Source organism: Salarias fasciatus, chromosome 20 (genome assembly GCF_902148845.1).
Source record: "Salarias fasciatus chromosome 20, fSalaFa1.1, whole genome shotgun sequence".
Lineage (NCBI taxonomy): Eukaryota > Metazoa > Chordata > Actinopteri > Blenniiformes > Blenniidae > Salarias > Salarias fasciatus.
The window spans coordinates 12,551,165-12,575,473 of NC_043764.1; the positions used below are offsets into that span (position 1 = coordinate 12,551,165).

Genomic DNA, 24,309 nt, shown 5'->3' on the forward strand with positions numbered 1-24,309 from the left:
GTGCCTCGGTGGGGGAAAATAATGTGACAGAGGCACTCCCCCCTATTGTTGCCCTTGTCTCATTGGGGAAAAGGGGGACATTACATCACTCACTGGATGCACGGGCGTCTCGGTGAATGGGAAAGGGGCATGTCGACAAATTAGGACTGGCACAGCTGGATGTCCAAAATGATCCGTCGAATTCTGAGTGCAAACGCAGAAAAACTGTTTATTGCCTGTCACCCATAGATTGAAGCCCGATGGCTAAACAGACATAAAAGTGCACTTACCAGAGAAGTGATGGTTTAGCTGATCAACTAGAAATTGGTGCCAATTTGGGGTGAACAATTTACTGTTTTTTTAAGCAAATAGTTGTTGGAAACACACGATGGAAATGTATTTCAGCCAGAATACATCTGGAGACAATTATGGTGGTTTACATATGAGTTTACATGTGAATAGAATAAAATACTTTATTAATCCCACAGGTAAATTATTACATGTGCATTTATCATAAATTGACTGTGAAAATTTCAAATGAGGGCTGTAAAGTTTCACAATATGGTTCAAAATGAATACAAAAATACAAAATATATACATCCACACCTAGTGTACATATCCTCCATTCTGCTAAATTATTACTGCAGTAGGAAGGGTAAACCTCATCGCTCATTAAAGTGAATCCTGCGACTTCACCAATAAACCAGAAAAAAGCACATCAAATCACGCCAGCAGAACTGAGATGATTGACTTTAACCTCAAACTTACGGCACACTGCTTTACACACAAGAAGGATAACTTATTTGGTAGAATCAAGACTTTCCTGTGTTTAAAATGAAACATCCTGCTGTCAGCTGCAGATCCATCAGAAATGACAGGTGCTATTCAGAGGCTTTGTGGTGATGCAAAATATCTTGTTTCATTTCACCAAGTGCTTCAACTGAATCTATATTATTTCAAATGTTCTGATGTTCAAAAGTCTAATTTGTTGTCACTTTGTCGGGAAAAAAAAAAACAACACTGCACAGTGCACACCGTTTTCATCCAGAAGAGCAGCTTCACGTCATGCACACTTTAAACACTACCAGAGCTCAACAGACGCTGCATTTATATACAAAAGAAACTCAAAATGCATCAATTTCATTCTGTTGATTTAAAAACTTTAATGTTTCCTTAAAGTTTGAATGAAGGACTTCAGCTTGCTGTCCTGTACCAGCTGCTCTTCATTTCTGTTCTACTGTTTTTTCGTCGACTCCTTTCTCACATCGATCAGAACAAATGGAGAGCTGCCACCAATGAGTCTGGATCTGCAGAACTTTCACAAATACTTGTTAGTATTTTTTTACTGTAAAAAAGTGTCATGTACATCACTATTCTGTCATCTGTGATATATATATAAATTATCTATGCCAATTTGTGGTATTTCAGTAAAACAACGCTGTTTCTGCAGGCCTCAATAAAGCCTCTTTTTTTGGGTCGAGATCAGGCCTTTCTGTGTTCGGTTTGTAAGTTTACTGTGGCTAAGCCGGTTTCCTCCAGCAATGCAAAAGCTTGCATTCAGAGGCTGAGTTGGGATTGACTCCAGGACCCCATGACCCTGATTAGAATGAAGCAGTACAGAAGGCAGCTGGGTGAATTTTAATGCGAATTGCATCCTTACAAAGGAATATTACAAGGAGAAGCACTGGTTGCAGGAGTACCTTCCTCATAAATAAACCTCAGTCACTAAACTTCAAGCTTCAAGTGCACAAAGTGGGAACCCCAGATTTATTCTTCTGAGAGTAAAAATGAAGTCTAGATCAAAGTAGAGAGCGGGCCGGCCGTGCCTCCACTGCTGGGCGGGTGTGGAGGGGGGGTGTGCATGACATAAGTCTTTCTTTTTAATTACCCCATCTCCAAGTCATTTGCCTGTCACATGTAAATGTGGTCTTTTGATGTGCGTTTAACTGAACCCAGTTTGTGTGGGGATTTATGTGCATATGATTTACGCGGGCTTTGGTTAGATCTAATTATTTATTTAATTTTCTCCACTTCATGCATTCTCACCTCCTTGTTTTGGACCTTGCCGTCAGAATTATTTAAAAAAAAATAGTAAATAAAATTCTTGGGTTTTTTTTTTTTTCTTATGCTCACTAACGTGAACAAAAACAAGTACCGTTCAAGTGTTGGGATGCAAGTAAACTGTCCTTGCAAAATGCAACAATTCAGAGAAGACAATGATAATCAAGCAGTTACATTCATACAGGCCACGAGAGACCCTGCAGTGTGTGTGTGTGTGTGTGTGTGTGTCTGTGCGCGCGCGCGTGTGCGCTTGTGCCTCATGTCTGTCTAAAGGATTTGCTGTTTCAGCAGGGAAGGAATCAGTCCCGTGCCTTTGCCATTCAGGAAAGTCAGCGTAAGGAGATTCCTGAGCTTCACAGTGGCAATCAGGCAGTTAAGGACCTGCCAGTGAAAATGGAGCTGTATGTCAGTCACTTTCATGGCTTATTCACACTAGTACAACTGCTCTGGCATATAAAAAAGAGGGAAAAAAAGAGGAAATCACTCACCCCAACAACCAAGTAAATTGCCCTTTCTTTGAGTATGTATATTTAACTGCTGTGCCGTCTGAAGGCTTACCTCTTACACGTGAAATACTTTTATGCCGTCCGTCTCGCTGCAGCAGTCGCCGAAGCTCGGCTTTCCAGAAGAAACACTGACAAATAACAATACTGAGTTAGTTACAATGAAAATAGGCACACGTATCCAACAATCTTGCTGTCTTGAGCCTAATTCATAGCAGGCCTCTGAATATTTTATTGGTGGAATCAAACATTTTTCTCTTCAATGCCAATAGAGTTAACCACATTCTAAATGTTGCTTATTTTTTTCATTTTTATTGTAGTAGTAGTTGTTGTAATAAGTTATTAGGTCAAAGATGTATCTATCTATACTAATCCGTCCTTGGGGTAAATTTCTTTACCGAATTGACCCATCAGTCAGCAGTTGCTGTTCGGGCCGAGGATCTTGCTCAGTTGTGTTTTCGGGACTGTGAGATGAAGTGGCACATAGTCAGTGGGAATCTGTGTCTTGGTTTTGATGCGTCTATGCACTGAATCAAATTACTCACACGTCTGTTGATCTCATTCTATTATCGGTCCACACATTTCATGAGTCAATTTAACGAACTTATTGATTCAAAAACAAACAAATATGAACAATGTGTTTTTTCTTTCAAACATCCTCAAACAATCATTTGGTGTGATGCTCCCCTGGACTGTTCTGCAAACTACAAAATCACTCCCCCTGTGTGCCCTGCCCTCCATAATTAGTTTCACCAAGGAAAAAATGACCCACATACATAAATGTATTTTAAGAAACAAAATAAACAGTCAAAATCAGAAGTCTCTTCCTATACAAAGCCATTTCACCTAAATATCTTATCTGGATCATATTTGTTTTACTACTGAGTAATTTCAACTGTTACTGTCAAAATTCTTGAGAAACAAATCTTTTTCTCTTCAATTTACTGCTCATTAAAGTAAAATAGAATAGAATGGAGTTGTACAGTTACAGAGGCTTGTAGAACACACAGGAGGGTGCAAAAACAGTGATGAAAAGTGCAAATAAAGAATAAGAATAAGTAAAAGTGCAAAATTTAATAAGACTAATAATAAAAATCTAAAAGAAGAAAAGATGTAACTTTATACACAGCATAATGTTAATGCTAATGTACAACAAAATGAGGTATTGAACTATAAAAAAACCTTAACTGGCTCAGCCCTGGCAGCAAAGGCATCATTTCTATCACGGTATGTTTTATTTGTAGTCTGCTATATGTCTGCTCGGTGTGAGGCAGAGTGAAACATTCAAGCAAAACAGTATAAATTGTATAAAAATATGTAAAAATATGAAAAGTTAAAGGGAACACATACCTTTTCTCCAACCAAGGGACACTAATTGAACTATTTGATGATTTCGTTTCCATCGTGTCACGTGACTCACTGTTTTCTTCTTCTACCATTACAAAGATGTTGTTGGATACAGAGTCCTTGCATGATAATTAATATATTAAAGTATTTGTTGATCAAAAGAAATATTTCCACAATTCCAAGAGACATTTCTGAACAAAGATAATAATATATATTTTTTTCTAACTCTTATAATTGATACCCAGTTTGGTCATCATTCTAGGGGCGGGACAAGTGAAAATTGCATTTTAGGTAAGATTTCGTATTTTAAAAGATCTTTTTTCCCTTGACCTCTTTATGATTTTTAACTTCAATCAAGACAGCCATGTGACGCTAACAATGGAATGTAAAGAAAGTTACTCCCGAGAGATGTTTGAAAGTATAGCTTTTGATAAATCGTCCTTCGAAATTGCAGATTTTAAAAGCATAATGGTAACTAATGCAACTTGATGTGATCAGATTTTGAAGGTTGAATATATTAATTTCATTTTTTTTTTTTTTTGTTGCTGTTAATTTAAGTTAGAAAAACATAAATAAAACGACAGCAGTGTTTTCAGTGCACAATAGGCTCATATAAGGATTGGGGGGAAAAATTGGGATCCTTTTGAGAGAGTCCTGTTCGTTTCAGTCTTGTCATTTATTTTAACCATATTACATGAAGGTTTCAATTGAGTGTGTTGTCCTTTAAAAAAATCTCCAATAAGCTTTCTATGTTTAATTAGAAGAATGGTTGCAAAGAATACTTCCACTGCTGTTTGCTCTCATCTAAAGCAACATTTATTTCTTTGGCACTTGAATCTCAGTTTTGCAGAGTAAACAAAAATGAACAACAACAAATAAAACTAGACTAAAAATAGAATTTGAAAATAGATCATTTGTGGGGAATATATTGAAGGCACGTTTGCAAAATGAGTGAACAGTGTTATTGTGATATCGTATTTGTCTGAACATGTTTAAAAACACGTGAAGCTTGATTTTCCCACACTCACAAACATAACATTTGACGTCACTTGGAAACAGTCGCCAGCTTCTCCCCCGCTGCCGTAAAACCCAAACCGCTTGTCGTAAAACCCAATGCCGTAAACACTTTCTGTGTCAGAGCAGGTAGAGAGAGAAGTGAAGTCTTTTGGTCAAAAATATCCAAAACTTGTTGTGGGTGACACGTTTTTATGTGTCAGATTCTATTTTTGCTGAATCCGGGCTCGAATCGAAACGGTTTAACTGCGTTATCGGCTGAGAGGAGGCAGAAAATGAGTTGATCTCCAGCAAAACAAGCTCGAAAATGGCAACATACAACGCCGAAGGTGAGAGAAACATACGCTGTCGGGGTGAAAACTACACTCTGCGACTTGAGATGAGAGTTAAATTGTGTTATACCCGTGATCTTGCATTGGAACAACACCCTGGTGAGATCACGCATGGCTGTTCTGTGTTTTCCCTGCAGGACACTCAGTAGTGGTGGAGGTGAGTCCAGACATTCACATCTGCGGCTTCTGCAAGCAACAGTACAACAATTTTGAGGTTTTCCTCGCCCACAAGCAAAATGGATGTTCCCTGCCCGCACCTGACGCACCAGCACCAACTGCCACAGGTAAAAACAACATGCTCCACCTCTGCTTTAATCTGCATGCAAACCTTCACATGCTGTTGGCCTCTGCTCCCACACAGATTCCAGCACTGAGTTTGTGTTTGAGGAGACCTACCAGACCTGTGTCATGAGGGGTGTCAAAAAGATCCTGACCAAAGCCCAGAAAACGCCTTCCAAAAAATTAAAGCCCGCCCTCTCTTCAAATAGACACACCTGCTGTTTCTCCGGTTGGTGTAAACTATTGTAACATAGTCTCTCTTATGGCTTCCTGCCAGTCATAGATTAACTTTTCCACAAGTGCAGGTGCTACACACACCTTGTAAACCCCGCTTCTCGTCCTGCAGGTTGCACTTTTAAGACACAATATGGCCAAAAAGACATGGAGCGTCATCTCAAGACCCACACAGGTACGGTCATGCTTTTTCACGTGCATCCTTCTCACTTTGATAAACTCTTTATCAAGACTTTTTTTGTTCCCCCATTTTCTATCCAGGCGAGAAGCCGTTTGAGTGCGAGTTATGTCACAAGCGCTTCAGCCGACGGGACAAGCTCAACATGCACAGTCGCTCTCACACGGGCGAGAAGCCGCACAAATGCAAACACTGTCCGTACGCAGCCGCAGACAGCAGCAGTCTGAAGAAGCACCTGCGCATCCACTACGACGAGCGGCCGTTCAAGTGTCAGATCTGTCCGTACGCCAGCCGGAACTCCAGCCAGCTCACCGTGCATCTCCGCTCGCACACTGGTGAGTGACCGAACATGATAAAGGGAATGTCAGTCATTGTTGCTCAGACAGACATACGGTTCTTCTTCTTTGTCTTTCGGCGGCTCTTTTGTCCTTCCTGCCAGCTTCATCTCTCATCTCCTTTAACAGATACATCCACCATCTCTACCTGCATCATTAGATTTAACTCTGAACTTCTCAACCTTAGCCATCCCTCTGATCTCTTCATTTACAATCCTATCCAACCTGGTAACTCTAAATTAAAACCCATCTTCATCCCTCCTGATCTGATCACCTGAACCCAAAACATCTACATCTGTCTCCTGCACTGAGTTCTGTGCTCTGTGCCTTTCGCTCTCAGACCTTCACGCTGCTGCCTTTCCCTTCTCTCTTGCCGTCTCCAAAGACTTCGTCCTTTCCTCTTCAGTGCTGAAGAGGTCCAGTAGTAATCCAATTTCCACGTGCACTCAGTCGATCGAGAGGAATGAGTTGTTGTTAACCTGGGTGCAGAAATGCATATACTCTTGTGAAAAATGTTAAAAAACACAAATACCAATCCATCATATTTTCTCAAAAGCTTTATTTTAAATCAATCAGAATTTGTCTTGAACTTCACACAGTTTTCTTATAGAACTTGAACCTGCTTCAGGATCGGTACTGTTCATTAGTAGCTGTGTGGCTACTGACTCTCTCATCATAGAGATCTTATGCAATAGCTTTATTTCACAGCAATCATATTCCGCCTCATCCAAACTCAGGCTCACCCGGGGGCTGGAGGTAATCCCAGCTGACAGTGGCGGGAGGCTGGTTACACCCGGCTCAGGTTACCAGTTCATCACGGGGCAGACACAGAGATGGACACATTCACACCTCCAGACATGTGGAGTCAGATGTTGGCCACAAACACATGTTTTAGGACTTGGAGAGGAATTCAGACCAAAAACTTAAAAAAATCATATAAGTGTAGGGAGAATATCGCACTGTGCTAACCTCTACACCATAATACAGAAAAGTTAAATCTTCCACACATCTGCTTCCAAAATTGCTCCTACTGTGGAACCAGCACCTTAACTTGCAGAGCGAAACTGAGACAAAGTTACTTTTCTACGTGGTTAAGTGTTTCTTTCTTTTTGGATCACTTTGGTAATGCTCTTTATGTTTTCCTGGTCTGTTGTTTCCAAGTCTGTTGTGCATGCAAGACGCTAATGAACACACAGCAGGATCATATTTTTTTTCATCTTGTTTGACTAAAATCAGTCCTGATGTTGAAAAAGTAGATGACGATGCAATAAGAAACCCACTTACCCTTAACAGAGTTTGTTAGAATGCTTCGAATTGAAACATTTCCTTCCTTGGTCGTTGTTGAAAAATATTTCAGGACACTGTAGAAATTCCAGAATCCCCACAAATCAAAGAACGTCTGACACTGTAGAAATCTGACACACTCTTGAAATGTCAAGTTCTAGAAATTCTCAGAATGTCTAAAACTGATATATTCTGGAACTCTTGTAGACGATCATCTCTTAGTTGTTTGTTTTTTTTAATTCTTAACCAATCGTCAAGCTGGGTTAAAACTAAATTCACAAATTTTTGGCCCCTGGTGACTTTTAGAAATCTGACACATTATATTTAATTTTCTATGCGACTATGTAGACATTTTTTATGGATATTAGTAAATGTGTCTATAGATACATCTGACCAGCATACCTGGGAAAAAATGTTTTTTTTTATTGTGGAGCTTTGATATGTTCTCTAACTCTATGAAATGTCAGATTTCCGTTTGTGTTTTCATCCCTTCTGAAGGAGATGCGCCGTTCCAGTGCCAACAGTGCGACGCCAAGTTCAAAATCAACTCGGACCTGAAGAGGCACGTCCGGATCCACTCCGGCGAGAAGCCCTACAAATGCGACTTCTGCGATTACCGCTGCGCCATGAAGGGCAACCTGAAGTCCCACATCCAGATCAAGCACGGCACGGAGAACTCCTTCCACTGCGCGCACTGCGACTTCAAGTGCACCAACAAGACGGCGCTGCGGCAGCACTCCAGGGAGCACCAGCCCACCCAGCCCATCCAGTGCTCCAAGTGCACGTACTCCTGCTCCAGCAAGGGGGCGCTCAAAGTCCACGAGAGGATCCACTCGGAGGAGCGCCCCTTCAAATGCGACTTCTGCAGCTTCGCCTCCAAGCAGCGCAGCAACCTGGTCATCCACAGGAAGAAGTGCCACTCGGACAAGCCGGAGAAAGGTGGCGGCGCCGGCGGCACCGGCGGGAAGGGGGGCAGGGCCGGGGGCAAGAACGGAGGCGGCGACTCCCCGAAGCCGGTCAGCTCCCGGTACCGGGCCAAGCTGGAGGCGGCCCGCGCCTTCTGCTGCGACTCGTGCGACGCCTCCTTCGTGAGGGAGGACTCCCTGCGGAGCCACAAGAAGCAGCACCGGGACGCTCAGAGCGTCTTCCAGCTGCAGCTCTCCGCCCCCGCCGACTCGGTCAGCCTGCTTCCCGTCACGCAGCTGCAGGTCCCCATCCCGCCCGGCTCCGTGGCTCCCTACGGCAGCGCCCAGCTCAAGATCATCGTGTCTCAGCCTCTGGGACAGGAGAGCTCGCTGATCCCGGCCGGCGAGGACAGTCCCGGCAAGACCAACATGGTGCTGCTGGGCCCGGAAAGCCAGGACATCGGCTCCATGATCCAGCAGGTCAACCTGTTGGCGCCGATGCAGCCCCTCGGGCCGGCCCAGACCGTGGACGCCACGCTCGAACCCCAGACCGTCATCCTGACTCAGCTGGGCTCCGAGGATTCCGGCAACCCGCTGCACCAGGCGCTGCTGCACACCGCCATCAGCGCGCAGAACTCCGGCGGCGCCGGCGGCAACCAGACGTTCATCACCACCTGCTCCGAGCTGGAGGGCCTCAACGCCCTCATCCAGGAGGGCGGCACCGAGGTCACGGTGGTGACCGAGGGCAACGCCGCCCTGTCCAAGCCGGCCGCGGCGGCGGAGGAGAGTGCCTTACAGTGCGAGGAGGGCGCCCTGCTGGTACCCAACATCAGCCTGGGCGGCCAGAACGTGGTCATCCACGGCGTGCCGCTGATCGTGTCCGCTCAGGCTCAGCAGCTCTCGCCTCACACGCTGTACTCCGACTCGCACACACTGGAAAGCATCCCACAGTGAGAGCAGAGCGGCATGCGGTTCCGACAAAGACGTTCTAATCTGCGTTATAAGCTATTTTCTGTGTAAAGCGAACCACTGACACAGTTGCATCAGAAGACATCAGGGGCGAGAAGATCACTGTTCCAGCATACGTTCAATATCTTTTCAAAATAAAAGTTGAAATTTAAGAAGAAAAATTAGTTCAATTTCAACATATCATTTTCAAATAGTAAAAAAAATCACGTCATATCTGTAAAGCAGGTCCTCTCGTTGCAGCACAGATTTTCTCTTTAAAAAAAAAAAATAATTGCAATAAAAATGCAACCATGTATTTTATTTATTGGTCTAATTCTGCAGAGAAATGGGACTTTCTGTCTGCAGTGCTGTTTCCCTTCAGGTTACTGTATGAATGAAGTATGGAAGAGGATCGGGGCCACTGTAAGAAAGGAAAACTGAATTCTGACTTTTTTCTCAGAAAACTGATTTTAAACTTACTTGTACAATTCTGACTTTGAACTCGGAAGCACGGGTTCCTGTCAGGAGCCGACCTGTGGGCTGCTGGAGTGATACTGAGAGCCGCTTGAGGACCGAAGATGTCAGGCTTTTTCTGGGATCCGTGTCTTCAATTATGAGAATTCTGAGGGGAAAAAAAAGTCAGAATCTTATTTATTTAATATAGACTTGTGTATATTTTACATTTGGAGAGTACTGTGTTGGTTTTGCACACCAGAAGCAGTACTGACGAGACGTTTGACCTTTAGTTTTCTTTGTGATTTTCACACTTGATCAGTCATCACAAGGCCGCATTGAACCCTCCGGCTGGCTGGTTTCGGCCAGCGGGCCTTATGTTTGACACCCCTGACGAAATTGTTGCAGTTTCAGATTTTTCGACTAAGTATTTGTTGTTAGTTTTTTTTTTCTTTTTTTTTTTTTTCTTTTTTGTAGCACAACAGTGTCCTCGAGTAGTGTCAAGTTTTACTGATCCTTTTTGTCATACATCCGTTTCTCTCCTCCACCGCTCGAACCAACTCAGGGTCTGGAAGCGTACACCACGGACAGGTCCCCACAGGGCAAACGCACTCTCATTTACACCAAATTTAAAGTCACAGATCAGCCTCAGGTGGATGTTTTTGGGCTCTGGGGGAAAATCAGACGTGCACATTGCTGAGAGCGTTCACCACGACTGCACTGCGCAGTGCGCCACTCATTTCACACACCCTCCTTCAACTGGACAGAATCAGTATTAAATCCTTTTTACAAGATTTGCTTTGCTGAAATACGGTTTAATTTGAAGCTACATCACAACAAAAAAAAAATCTAATAAAATCTGGAAGAAGTCATGAGAATAAGTGACTGTTGTGCCTTTTCTGTGTTTGGCCGCCAGGTGGCAGCAGAGCCTAGGGTTACATTAGATTAGGAATTTGTGGATTACAGCAGTCCTGCAGGTATTGATCACTCATGTTCTGGGAGTAGCTTTAGTGAAAATGATTATTTCTTAAGTCCTCTTTCTGAAGCTGAAGTCAATTGTTGAAAACATCCAGCTACATATCAAGGTCTTCATCTTCTAAAAGCCAAGTTGTGCTCCGGATAGATTTTCCAATAAAGTGCTCCTGTTCTGCTTGTTGCAGTCAATTATTCTGGCCCTTTTTTCTTTCTTTTTTTTTTTTTTTTTTTTTACACTCAGGCTTCAGTCACTTAGTATTTGTAGAGTGGACGCTGCACCTGAATATTGGTCTCCAGCATACGGTTGACCATTGATTTCTTTCTATGTCCATAAGCACTAATTGCTCTGCTCCTGCACGCTCCACATTTACCTCAAACTCTGTCTGATGGCTCAAAATGTTTGGGAAGACTGAAGATTTTACCTCAGAAATGAGCATCTAGCTGAACTGTTCAGCATTAAGATATGAGTGGAGCAGCTGCACAGGATGTCATTAAGTTCCATCCCAGAATCTACATCAGTTTGAAAAAGTGGCTTCTTTTGATCTGCCTGTTTGACCTCAGCTATTTCAAATATCTTAAAATGTGACTTTGCTGTCAAGGAATTGAAAGCCTCTTTAAATTTAAAGAGCTAAACTGGTTTGACAGGCAAGTTTGTCAAATGAAATGAGTTACAAGATGCTTAGTGAAAATATTTGAGCACTAATGAACAGGAAAAAAAACTACACAGTTTACAAACTTCTTTTCTTTATAGACAATCTCAAATTGGTAACAAACAAGTCAAACTAAGTATTTAAAGATTAAATAGCTAATCTAACTGTACAGGGAAACAACACTCGAGGTTCATAATACTAGTGCTCCATTTAGAGAGATTTAAAAGTCTCCTGAACGCCTAAAATCTTATTGAACAGGTTAAGTAACCAAGACATGCGTTGCAGATTAAACCTGCAGTTCGAAAGTGGTTGAAAAAATAAAATCTGCCTAATTAGACCTATAAAATACTATAAAATAGAACGAAGAGGAAGCTACACGGTGTTGCTAACAAGAACTCGGGGGTTCTAGTGTCATTTCGGCAACACTGAAAAACCCCTTCAACCTTGACAACTTCAAAAACATACTATCTTCGAGCTAAAATGGGTATTTAAGCAATAATTTGGTTTTTTGTCATTCCCAAAATCAGTTTTTAGACCTGATTCCTGATTTACACAATGTTAAAATCTTTTTTAAAAAAAAATTTATTTTGGAGTAATAGAGTTCACAATTACAGCTTTAAGTCTCAGACTTGTCTTTATCTTGGGATTCTCCGGTCTTGCATATGCTCAAATCTATATTTTAGGCTAAAACTTTTATTTTTTAGCTTTTTCCTTTTCTTCTTTTCTTAGGCAGAATGAAGTGAGGCTTCACAATACTGTATTATTTGATATTAAAGGTGAAGTACAACCTGCAGGACAAGTTCTTAAAGGTGAGTCAAGCGAGTTCACTTAACCAGACCGCGAATGAGTCTGAAAAACTATTATATGTATAGAATTGGGTAGAGTAGAGCGTACTGGAGAAGTTAGTGGGTTAATTTTCCTCTTTGTTTTAATTAAGGTGAAATCCAATAGCTTCGCGTTCACACTAGATTTAGATGATGCTAAATAACTGCTAGCATCAGTTTTTAAAATTTCTTCAACCTGCTTTTGCTGATAGTCTTATTTTGCGTGTGAAAAATTGCATATGCAGCATATTTAACCTTTGATTTAGTGTTTCAACAACTAAATAAATCTACTGTTGTGTTTAAAAACCTTAACATAGAAGCGCGCTGCTAATTTGTGAAGTTCAAAGAAAGATTAACCACAACCCCGTCAGTTCTTCTTATGTTTCTGGTATAAATACCTCAAAACTCATTTTTAGATTTTTTTTTTTGTTTGTTTTTGTCATGCTCTTAAATATGCTGAAATTAATCATTTCCAGAATAATGTCATTCGAGTGTATAATCTTAAATTATTCATTGTAGTCACATCAGTGATCAGCTGTGAGTTTTCTGTGTGATTTCAGGACCAAACTGTCTCTCTTCATCTTTCGGATGCAAACAAAAAAAAAAAGAAAAAAAAGAGTGCACTCTTGAAACTCTCCTCTGTGCATGACGATGAGCATTTTGTGGGAAAAGCAAGACGTGCTCTCTGGTGTATCTCTTTGATCTATTATCTAACAGACTTCCAGGCTATAATCCTGAGCACCCTGGAGGAGGAGGGAAGCCCACTCCTCCCTCCCCTCCTCCACCTCCTCCTCCACCCGGCTCCTGCTCCACATGTCACATCATGGCAGGGTTAAGAGTTTTCTCTGAGGGCCGCGGCATCTGCAGCACCTTACATGTGCTCAGATTGTGAGACTTGGGTGAAGAAATGATGGAATTAGTCTCAGATCTCGTTCTTCTCTTTAGAATTAAATCATCGTCTGTTATTTATTGTTTTTTTCAGTGTTTTCCTTCAGTGAAGAGTAGCAGGGGTTTTTCAACAGCCCTCTTGATACTGTATGGCACTTCTGTGTTCCTTCCTTCCTGTGTTTGAGATGTCAGTCTTTGAATGGGGTCATAAACGTCTCCCCCGACTACAAAAAAAAAAAGAAAAAAAAAAAAAGAAGCAATTTCCACGCACAGCTGCTTAAAGAAATCACAAGTTGTGATGCATTCCTTCTGGACATGAGCAGACCTACAAAAGACACCAGGTGACAGAAGGACAACCAGCGTGGAAAATAAATCAACTCAGTTGGTTAATATCTTTGATCAGAGGCGCTGAGGAATCAGCCACTGAGTGCAAATGTTTTCGTCTTTTCACACCAAGCTGCAGAAGGTATTATCTGCCGCTCAACAATACATTTCTGACCTTTGCTTTGTTTGCACGCTATTTTCTATCCCATCAGTAAATGGGCATTGAAAGCCTTAATGAAATTAACTGATTGGCAAAGTATTGATATGGATTTGTTTTTCCGATGCAGGCGTGTGTGTGTGTGTGTGTGTGTGTGTGTGTGTGCTTTTTTTTCCTCTCACTGTGACACTATTGACATCTTAAGTGAGTTTTGATCTCTCAGCAGGCTGGAGGCTTTTATCTTGTCTGTGCCTGACTCTTTTTTTTTTTTTGTTCGAGCGACAGAAATTCAAGATGATGGAGCTGTTTGATCGGCCGTTTACAACCCAGCAACAATAAGACACCTTAATTTGCCTTTCTGAATGCAATGTGATTATTTGCTGAGACATTATGAGGCTATTGTAGTGTTTAAAAGTGAAATCAATGGCATCGCTTGAGGAGAAACTCTACTTTTAAGGTTACTTTGCCTCCGCGAGTGGTTGACTGTTTCATTATGAAACTTTTTATTCTTCTTTTAGAGAGTTTAACACCTATTAAAGCAAACGAATGTGCGACTAGTCAGCTAAACGGCTAAACATCCATCAGAAATTTATATTCTTGTGCAATGCGCTGTTTCACTGCCGTGCACCCTCCCACCACTAGTCGGCGCTACAGAGCTGACAGACATCGCAAACCTCTGCAACAAAGATCTCAAGTAAACAGCAACTTTCAAACAATGTTCTGGGGAATTAAAGAGATGTCATCTCGCTAAGCTAGCGCAATTTGTGAAAACATTCAACAGGAAAATCAACACAAGTTAGCAAGTAGACTGAAAAAAAATGCAATATAATCACTTTGTTGAGGTAATGCACTTGCAACAAAGGGCAGCTGCTCCATTTACACAAGATTTCAGTGAAAACGCATCATTTTTGCTTCTCCGGTTCCAAAAAGTTTGACCTTTGCATGTCAATGTTTCGAAGACGATGTCAGTTTCACTGTTGTTGCGTAAACTGGGCCTCACACAAAAGATCGGCAATTATTACAACATCTTTGAAATTGTTCTTTTGTCGTAGCGTGTGAGAAGTTCACAAATACTCAAAGTGTTGTGATGTTAAATAGCGCTAAATTTATTTATTTATGATGTTAGAATTGTCCCAGCAGCTCACTGCATGGCTCAGTGTGACTGCCATGAAAAGCTAAAGCTGCTTATAGAAAATGATTGAAGCGACACCAGCAGCATCACACCAAAACAAGTTTCCAGATTCCCCAGCAGGTAAAATGCTGGACGACATCTTCATCCTCCACTTATTTCCATACAAAACATTTATGTCGTAATGTCCGTGGTAAAACATCAATCCTTCCAATCCTATGTATGTCTGGTTTTCGATCAATTATTATCATTGAATTAAAAACTAAACACCTTTAAACTGAAATATATAGTTTTTATAGTCATACCAAAACTGTAGTTTATGCAGCCATTTGGGAATATTCAAAGCTAAAATTAAAAGCTGTTAATATTTTTAACTTTTCGTCAGGTTTTGTAGCCATCCCAACAACTTCAGCCTCCTTTTTAAAACCTTTTTAAGCCATTAATTCCTTTCAACATTGCTTTTTGCTGTTTGCTAATTTCTTTCCAGGTGTCAATCCTAAATATTAATCTGTATTGTCCGAATATAGAGACACGCTATAATCTTTTGGTTTTCTTTTTCTTATTATAATTATTTGTAAAATTACAAACACGATAACAACTACTGCAGTAGTCTTTAATTCAAATTATTAGTATAGTTTCAGAATTTTATCAGTGTAAGCATGATATCGCATTAGAATTGTCGACAGCAGCTCGTGTTCATTCCGTTTGCTTCATTTATTGATTTCCTGAAGGCGTCGGTGGCCTGACGCGAAGCAGATATGGTCAGCCGGTGGCCGGTTGGGCCACATGTGGCCCCTTCCTGCCTCCTTTTGTCGCCCACAAGATAATTTCCAGTGTGCTAATGCAAGGAAGGCAATCTCCTGCAACTGATACCAACTGCAAGCCTTCCTTAAACACTGTCAGACTAAATACAATTTAAGGTGGAGATCATCAACCGCATGCGTTCAGATTCAGTAACTTTCACTTCCAACCGTTGACCTATAGCTCTTTATGGTACTTTAAGTGTTTGTGGCCCTCACTACAAACACAGTTGCTCTTCCTTGACTTGCAGGTTAATGTCGGTTTTTGGGGGAGGTTTAAAGTTAGCTTTGATTCGCTTCAAATCAACTTCATGCTATGGCTTTTTTCTTTTAAAGGTTTTCTGTGTTTAAAAGTGTTGCTCTTGTCTATTTTTATCTATCTGGGCTTGTCAGGAAGAATTACTCTGACAGGCCCTTTTGTTGTTGTTTCTTTAAGACTGAAAGCAGAGTTTAAAAGCCTGTCCTGAGAGGGGAGGGGCAGAAAAAGTATAATTTTGAGCCAATAGGCAACAGTCAAGGCACCAAAAAGCTCGTAAAAGTCCTTTGGTGGACAAAAGGCCGCTACAGTATCTCCTGCCCTTCAACACACCGCTATAATAATGTCCTTTATTCCTGTCTGACAATGCTGAGTGTGATCTTGTGAATGCAAATAACCAGCTATCAGCTTTTGTGATTCACTCACAAAGACATTTCGCCATTGTTTTGCTGCCTTGTTTCTGTGCCACTAACCCCAAACAAATGCATGTTTGCACGGTTTTGGCTGTGCACACGGTGCTCCGTACTGAAGCGGGGGGGAAAACAATCGCCCAATTGTTTTCTTTTATTCCATATTTTTTTTTTGCCTTTGTGGGATGCAAGTTATGCTGGGAACACTGGGCTGAAGTGTTGGTCTTGGGCCATCAGGTTTGGCTGCGCGGTGGCGGGATTTGTTTTTTTATGCCGGGTTTTGTGACAACCTGGGATCGTTCTCACATGTCAGCACGTTGCTTTGTGTTTCCTCTGTCCACGTTCTCATCGCTCACGGGGCGGGACGGTCGCTTTTTTGCCCCACAATTTGTTTTTCATCACCGGCGTTTCTAAAATAAAGTGGGATCTCTTCAACCTAGCTGACACAAAACTTCAGCTTTCACACAAAAACAGTGGATGTCAGCTCACACGTTTAATTTCTAAATCAGTCAGTGTATTGTGACATTTTTTTTCCCCCCATTCGAAGCAGCTGCACAAAGAAACTTATTTAGAATTGTAGAAATTCCACAAGTTTCAACTGATGGCTTTGAGCAAGTGAAAATATTTTCTTCGTTGGCACATGCCTCATCCTGAAAAAACAAACATGATGGAAATCTGATCTTTACACACCAACACCATTGTTGTGTGTGCACGCGTGTGTGTGTGTGTGTGTGTGTGTGTGTGTGTGTGTGTGTGTGTGTGTGTGTGTGTGTGCTTAAATCTGTTTACCTTAGCTGCTTTTAAAGTGTAATGCATGCTCCTGGCTTCATTCCTATGCGACGTGGGGGTGAAATGTAGTGTTTGTTGGACATACATCAGGTTAAAAAGCAGCAAGATCAATGTCAGCTTTCAAAAGTGTAACTTCACCCTATATTTATTCTAAACTTTGTTTTTTTTCTCAATAATCCTCTCCAGTAGATTTCATAAAAACTCTCCTCACTCATCGCTGGACCCAGGGAATCTTTTTGTTTTGGCATGTTGAGGTTAGTCTCTGCATCATAGAGATGAAGATTTCGAGTGTGCCGCCGAGAGTGTCGCCTTGGCATTTTCATGGTAAATAAAATGTCTTTGGTGATCTTTCAATGAAGTTCCCTGACCGCCACCACAATGTCCACCTCAGCTCATGATTTAAGCCATCGCCCGTCCATATTTGCTGTTTGCTTGACCCCGCGGGGGCACGAACCCTGGCCGATCCTTCATCTGAGGACAAAGCTTATGTTTGCAGTGACATCATAAATGCCTGCGCAGAGACAACAATGGCTGATGAATTTAGCGGGAGCCGAGGCACAGTGGACAGACGGCGTCGGACGGCAGAGAGGGAGGCGGCCTCCGACGTCCAGTGTCATGGAAAGTTTTTTCAAGACGTTGGATGATGCACACCTTGGCCAAACACGCAAGGGGAGCTTCCAAAAAAAGAGCGAGGGGCGGGGGCGACGGTGCTGCGCTTTCAGAGACGGTGGCAACAGGCGCTGCGATGCCGATCGGGGCATATAGGGAGAAATGTTTATATGGAGCTCTGTGACTGCTGGAGACAGTCAGAGACGGGGCACTGCTCCTCGGGGAAGAAAGACGCTTTGTTTTTATAGGCTGCCAGGAATGTGTCGAGGACTGTGGACATCTGCTTTATTAGCATATGTGAGTCCACCCCCAGCTATGAATCTCCTGGTGGTCTGATACAGTATCATTCTGATATCTGGAAACACACTGTATGCAAATGCACACACCGCAGTTAAAAGGAAAAAAAAACACACACAGTTCAATCAGGTTGGTTTGAAAAATGCTGATGTTAACCTGAAACGGGATTGTTTCGAGAGTGCGTGCTTCTGAAAGGAGCGTGGTTTGTTTTTTGGGGTGTTTTTTCAGTTGCGCTGCCCTGTGATTATGTGTTGCTGTTTCAGTCTGGCTCTCCTGCAGCTTATTGGTGTGAAAATTCCTCAGAAGCATTCTCAGAGTCATTCTCAGGTCATTACAGATGCACCCCACCCAGGCTCTCATACTGGCTCATGGATTACCATTTTCTTTGTTAGGCTAATTGCATTATTGTGGCTCTAAAAAAAAAAAGAGAGAGAGAGGGTTGGGGGTGGTGGTCCAAGAAGGGGCCGGTTCAGAGTACATATGAACAATGTGTCATCACCTATAGAAGACATTTAATTTAATCAGATATCAATTATTTATAGGATTTGTCAATTTTCTGACATTTTTTGATCAAATCAACATAAGCTGATGCAGGAAAATTAATATCTCCAAAGCCGACAGATAAAAATCACATGTCATCATTTACACAGAGCAGAGCCATGTAACCCAACACCTCTGAGGGAATGCACTCAATCAAAGCTATTGTTTCTGCTCACATACAGTTCCCTCTGTGAGATAAGTGCAGCCCGGCCACTGTGATAACAACAATGCCTTCTAGCACCGGATGAGACCGTCAACAGATTCTCACCTAAAGATTCATGCGCGAGCCCAGCAGTCAAGCGGCTCAGAGCAGCATGCACAGAGAATGACTCCGCACCACGCCATTGTTTTTAATATCGCATGATCCCAGGCTAATATTCAGACTATTAGTCAAGATGCAACGAGGTGGAGCTGAGCCTGCGGTGTGATTCATGGAGCGGTTTGATGAGGGGCAGCTTCTGAATGGGCGGCATAAATGTTATGGCACAGAGGATGTGAGTCAGGACCGAGAGAATCCAGCTCACTGGGCCATTACTCCAGTTGAAAGGAAGAGGAGGAAGTTGGTTTGAAGATTTGTCACCATCAGATCTCTCAGTTTTAGAAAGAGGGTGGGCTCTGCACGGCTCAGGAATGTGAAAAAAGACCTGGGTGGCAGCAGGGTTTTTTTTTTTTTTTTCCTCCCCATAAATAAGACCGACTGGTTCCCAAACTGTTTGTGTTTGAGAAACAGATAAGAATTTAAGTTTGGGTGGAGTTTTGGTATTTCATTTACCAGAATACAAATCCTGCATGCCATATAATCTAATCTGTGGCTATATACTGAGACCAACGGTTAATGATCACTGGGAATACATGTGATCCAGTTTGTAGGTGATAAATAAATTAACAGGAACAAACTTTATTCATACGTTTCATTACTGAAACTAGATTTTAAAAAAATGTAATTTTAATATTAAATTATCTGATTCATTATTACTTATGATAAAAATACACAAATTGAATTTTCATTTCATTTATTTTAATTCTGATAATACCAGAGTTGTCATTCAGCACCTAAATATGTAGTGCCATGAGGGTAGTAGATTCCATAAAAAGTCCATTTTAATGAATGTTTTTTTACACTGAATTTTGATATAAAGTTCTCTGTTAGTTTTTCTGATCTGAAGAACTATATAAGTATTTTGTTTTGTATATTGAATTGTATCATATTGTATTGAAAGTTACCCGATTCTCTTTCCTTCTTGAACAGAATACCAGTGTAAAAGGTTAAAAATCAAATGCTACCATGAAAATGACAAAATGGAAATATTTCTGATTAAACTTGTCAGTCAGCATGTTCACATTGCACCTATGGGTTTTCTCTGTCCAGCAGGTTTCGATTTCACGGCTGGAGTCTATGTAGCCTGTACATTATTTTGTTGAAATCAAAGAATTTACATAAAAAAAACTCACATTTGTTAAACAAAGACACATTTCCTTGAAATATTTTCATCTAATTTGAAGTATTTCATCACATGTTCAGATTCAGTTCATGCACCGTTCACTGTTTACCAGATGAGAGCTGCGTGTGTTACTTCCTTAACATGTGAAGCAACAACGGTTCGCTCTCGTCATGCCGTCGATTGGAAAGCAGCAGCTTTCCAGACCAAACCCGTCACTCAGCATGTAATCACGCATCGTCTCAGTCTTGACCAACAGGTTTCGTCTGCTCTCAGAAATCTGCCGAGCAACAGGTAGATCAGAAACTGTCCCCGTGCCTCTCAATTCATCCCAGTACTCATTACTTTTGCGCAGTTGTTTCGCTTCATGTCTTCTGGCTTCTGAAGGCTGATTTGAGACAGTTGTCCCACTCCGACACTCATCGCCGTCGCTGGGAGGGTCATACGTCCATCTGCGCCTGCGATGGGGTGCTAATCCCTGACAACTGCGCCCCTCTGGTACCATATCCGTTGCACTGCTGGCTGTGTGATACAATGGGCTCCCTTCCTTTGTCCTTGAAATTGTTTTAATTAGCCCCACTGCGGGGGTTGGAGGTGGGGGGGGGACGGTGGCTGAAAACGTAAGACTGACTCATCAGAATTGACCAAATCATCAGGGAGGAGTTTGAAACAGACAGTGAGTAATAAAACTGATAAAACATCAGTCTTTCGATCGTCATCCTTTTGAAAAACAATGAATGAGTCGAATCAGACGTGATGAACTGAAAGTTTTGGGAGAAAGCGTGAAATTGTTTTAATTTTATGATTAAAGCTCAGTTAAACTTCAGTTAAACAGTGTGACATCTCAAAGGGAGTAAAAAGTAAAAAAAAACAAAAATACAAAGAAAGCAACTTAAAAGACGTTTCAACCAGTAAGTGACCAAAAAGGCCTGCAGCGACACACAAAACATGACAGCAGATTTGATGGAGTCATGGCAAAACCTCTAAAACCTGTTACACTTGCTTATCTTTGCAATGTAGGTGTGTTTGTTGACGGTCAAGATAAACACACACTGCAACATTGAATCACTTATTGCACTTTCAGTGACCACACGGCTCTCCCCACACAAGGTGCAAAGTCTGGACGCGATCCAGGAGGATCATGTGATCTCTTAAACGCCACTATAATCCAGTATCCGTGTCTGTAACACGGATTGCTTTCAGCTGGAAAGTTAGTTTGAGGAACTCCAAAGAAAACTGGCCTCAATCATGCTGTTGGTGAACGCTTTGGATTTTGTGATGAGAGAAAGTCTCTGTGGCATTAAAATGGAAGTTAAAAGAAAAAAAAAAAAATCTTGGATTGACCTTTTATGTAAATGCACACACCCCCTTCCAAATTCAGCTCTCCCAAGTCAAATACCCATCCCCCCCCTCATGGTCTTCTCCTCCCTTTGCCCCATGGGAGGAGGGGTGGAGAGAGAGAGGGAGAGAGAAAGAGAGAGAGAGAGAGAGAGAGAGAGATCTCGAACCATCTGAATCCCTTTTAACTAAGTGGCCAGAGTGGAGTAAGGGCAATTATTCCACCATGATGCATTCCTTTTCAGAAGAGGACAGCGTCACTGTTCAACACATGGAATGCAAGCTGTGTTATGGGCACTGGAGGCATGCCTCATCCTCCCACTGGTCAAGAAAAACTGGATGCACGCATAAGAGGAAACAAAAGTCTGCAGCGAAACAGGTGCTCGCATATTCCCACCTTTAAACTGAGCGCCGTGTCACAGTGAAACCGCCGTGTGGAAATATCACCATGACACTGGGAAAAATATTCATCAGGAAATCAAGATTTATTTGTGAAGAACAGAGTAAACAAAATAAGGTCAATGAACGGTAAAATAGTATTTAAAAATATCTATTATTAAAAAAACATAGGAAAATATTTCAATAATCATATTTTGATGTGTTTTTCACTAATTTATTTAAAACATGTTACAAAACAATATGAATATACGACACTAATTGGATGAAATACATGTTTGAAAAAAACTGCAAATAGTACAATAAAAAGAAAATATCCAAATTGATTTTTTTATGTCTAAAAATTAAAAAGAAAAGCTTTAAATTTCATCCATTTTCCATAAATATCCTCAGTTTATGGATTTTATTGACTTTATAAACTGACAACAAGCAAAAAAGAAAATAGTTTTCCAGTTCAGTTCGATAAAATGAACTCTTTTTTTCTTTTACATTTTACATTTTTAGATGCAAGTGTTTACCTTTATAATGCAATACAGTGTTTCAATAATAGAAATAAATCCCTAAAACTTGTAAACATCATGCATTGGATAAAAAATTGTGTTTTGTTCTGAGAATAGGAATCTAACTACATTCATGTACAAGAAATTGTTGTTACTACTTGACATGAAGTAGAGCTGATTGGAATATTTACCTTCAGGTAAATGTAGAAGAGTTCTCCATCATGTATCAGATACCCTTTATTTGAATGGACAGTCTACTCATTATTTAACGGGGATTCACTTTTAACGAAAAAGCAATATGTTGTTGATTCCCGTCAGTTCGAATTGTGAGAAACGAAATCAACATTCTAGTCATGATATGAAATCTATACAATGCAAAGATGAAATGCGGAAGTTCAGATTTTTCTTTTTAATCTGTTTCTGTTGTTTTGTACTGATGATTGTTTATTCTGAAGTTTATGATTTCCAGATGGGTATGTTTGATTTCTCAATATTCAAAGTAACTCAACAGTAACTCAATAAAGTGCAGATGAAGTGAAAATGAATGAATTCGCAAAAACTGTATCAGAACTTTAAATGTGTATTGTCTCAATCAAGAGGTTTGGATTTGAATAAAATAGATTTCACGGTGTCAAGTAGTAAAACTACATACCTGAAAAAAGTTCTTATTCAAGAACTTAAAAATGCCACCTAACAGGAGTTATGTCAGCATTTGTCCTCAGTTTCTTTCCACTCTTGTTAAACATCATGGGATTGAGCGTAAACTTTAACGCGTAAGGTAAACTGACCATTTAAACCAGGCAAACTTCATTTTCCGGGGATGTGACAGTCGACCGGCTGCACCGCAGGTCACTCTCCGGCCACTGTAAACAGGCCTAATGATGAAAAATACAGCAGCGCGGTGCTGGAATGGAGAAGCCTGCAATCAAACAAGATTAATAAGGGTGTGCTGCGATGAAGCCCCTCCTCGAGCAGGGGGTCCCTCAGGCAACAGCTCTGTGAGAAGAAAAGTGTTTGTTTGTTTTCCCCCTCCTTTCATAGTCACACTGATTATGAGGAATGCGGGAGCCTTCGCATTCTTTTCTTTTAGCTGCGTGCTTTCGTCCATCATCTGTTCATCAAAAACACTCGGGTGGTTGATCAATATGTTCAATTGTCTTTAAAGTGTCATCGGCAAGTTGGATACTTGTTTTTATTGGATTAGTGATCTTTAAAGGAGCATATATCCATAATCAGTACACTGTAGTATTGATAAATGCATATGAGTGTGTGTTGAGGTTCCCAGTGTTACAGGTATGTGTGTGTGTGTGTGTGTGTGTCACCTTGTTGCGTTGTTGCTTCCTTTCCCATAAACCCCCGCCCCCGCCCCCCACCTGTAGATGGTGGCGGGTCCACTTCTCCGGCGGTGTTTAATGGAGCTCATCGTCCCCCTACTAATTCTCTCACCGTTCCCCCTGAAACTGGACACTCCCGGCCATGCATCATCCAGCAGCACCTTTTCTTAGGAAGTGACTGGAGCATGGAGCGAGAGCTTTAGCACTTCTTTTAGAGCGTAAGACAATGAGCACAAGACAAATTTCCAGCTGAGCAGCTGTGTGGTGGAAAACACTCGCCTTTGTGCAGACCCCCCCTCCTCCTCCTCTTCTCACAGTCACACAGGGCCTGTCATATGCTCAGCATTTGTTCAACTTTTTTTTTTTTTTTTTTGATGGGTTTTTGAATGTGTGTGTGGGGTGAAAACAAACACGTTCGAAGACGTGTGAAAGTCACAGTTAAAGGAGACAAATGTAGAAATTCTCAGCCGCTTTTCTCACCGTTCGTCTTTGATGTTACTTGGAGTTCAAATGCCCGGGAGGAATCGGCTGAAGAGGAAATGTGCACCAATCAGAGGAGAAACCTGCTTTGAAATACATCAAAATATTATGTTTATTGAGACGTCAGATTCTTCTATCCTCAAACTGGATGGAGAATTGATTTTGCAGGTCGTGATCATCACTGATGCCTTTTTTGGCGTGATTGCAATTTGTGCAGTAAGAAGCAAAAAGCAAAATAAACTGCTTCTTTTTTGTCAGTTTCACCTTTTTAACACCAGGGAAGGTCGAGGAGTTTCCACTCAGTAGTAAACCATATCAATTC

General features: G+C 41.4%; 1 protein-coding gene across 1 annotated transcript; it reads left to right on the plus strand.

Annotated features, from left to right (window-relative positions):
- Positions 1-5,022: 5,022 nt before the first annotated feature.
- On the plus strand, positions 5,023-10,996 carry zfp64 (zinc finger protein 64 homolog (mouse)). The gene is made up of 6 exons (XM_030119763.1): positions 5,023-5,233; positions 5,374-5,520; positions 5,598-5,744; positions 5,862-5,924; positions 6,011-6,262; positions 8,045-10,996. Exons 1-6 carry the CDS (start codon positions 5,212-5,214, stop codon positions 9,403-9,405), a joined length of 1,992 nt encoding a protein of 663 aa, XP_029975623.1. The 5' UTR covers positions 5,023-5,211; the 3' UTR covers positions 9,406-10,996.
- The last annotated feature ends 13,313 nt before the right edge of the window (positions 10,997-24,309 follow it).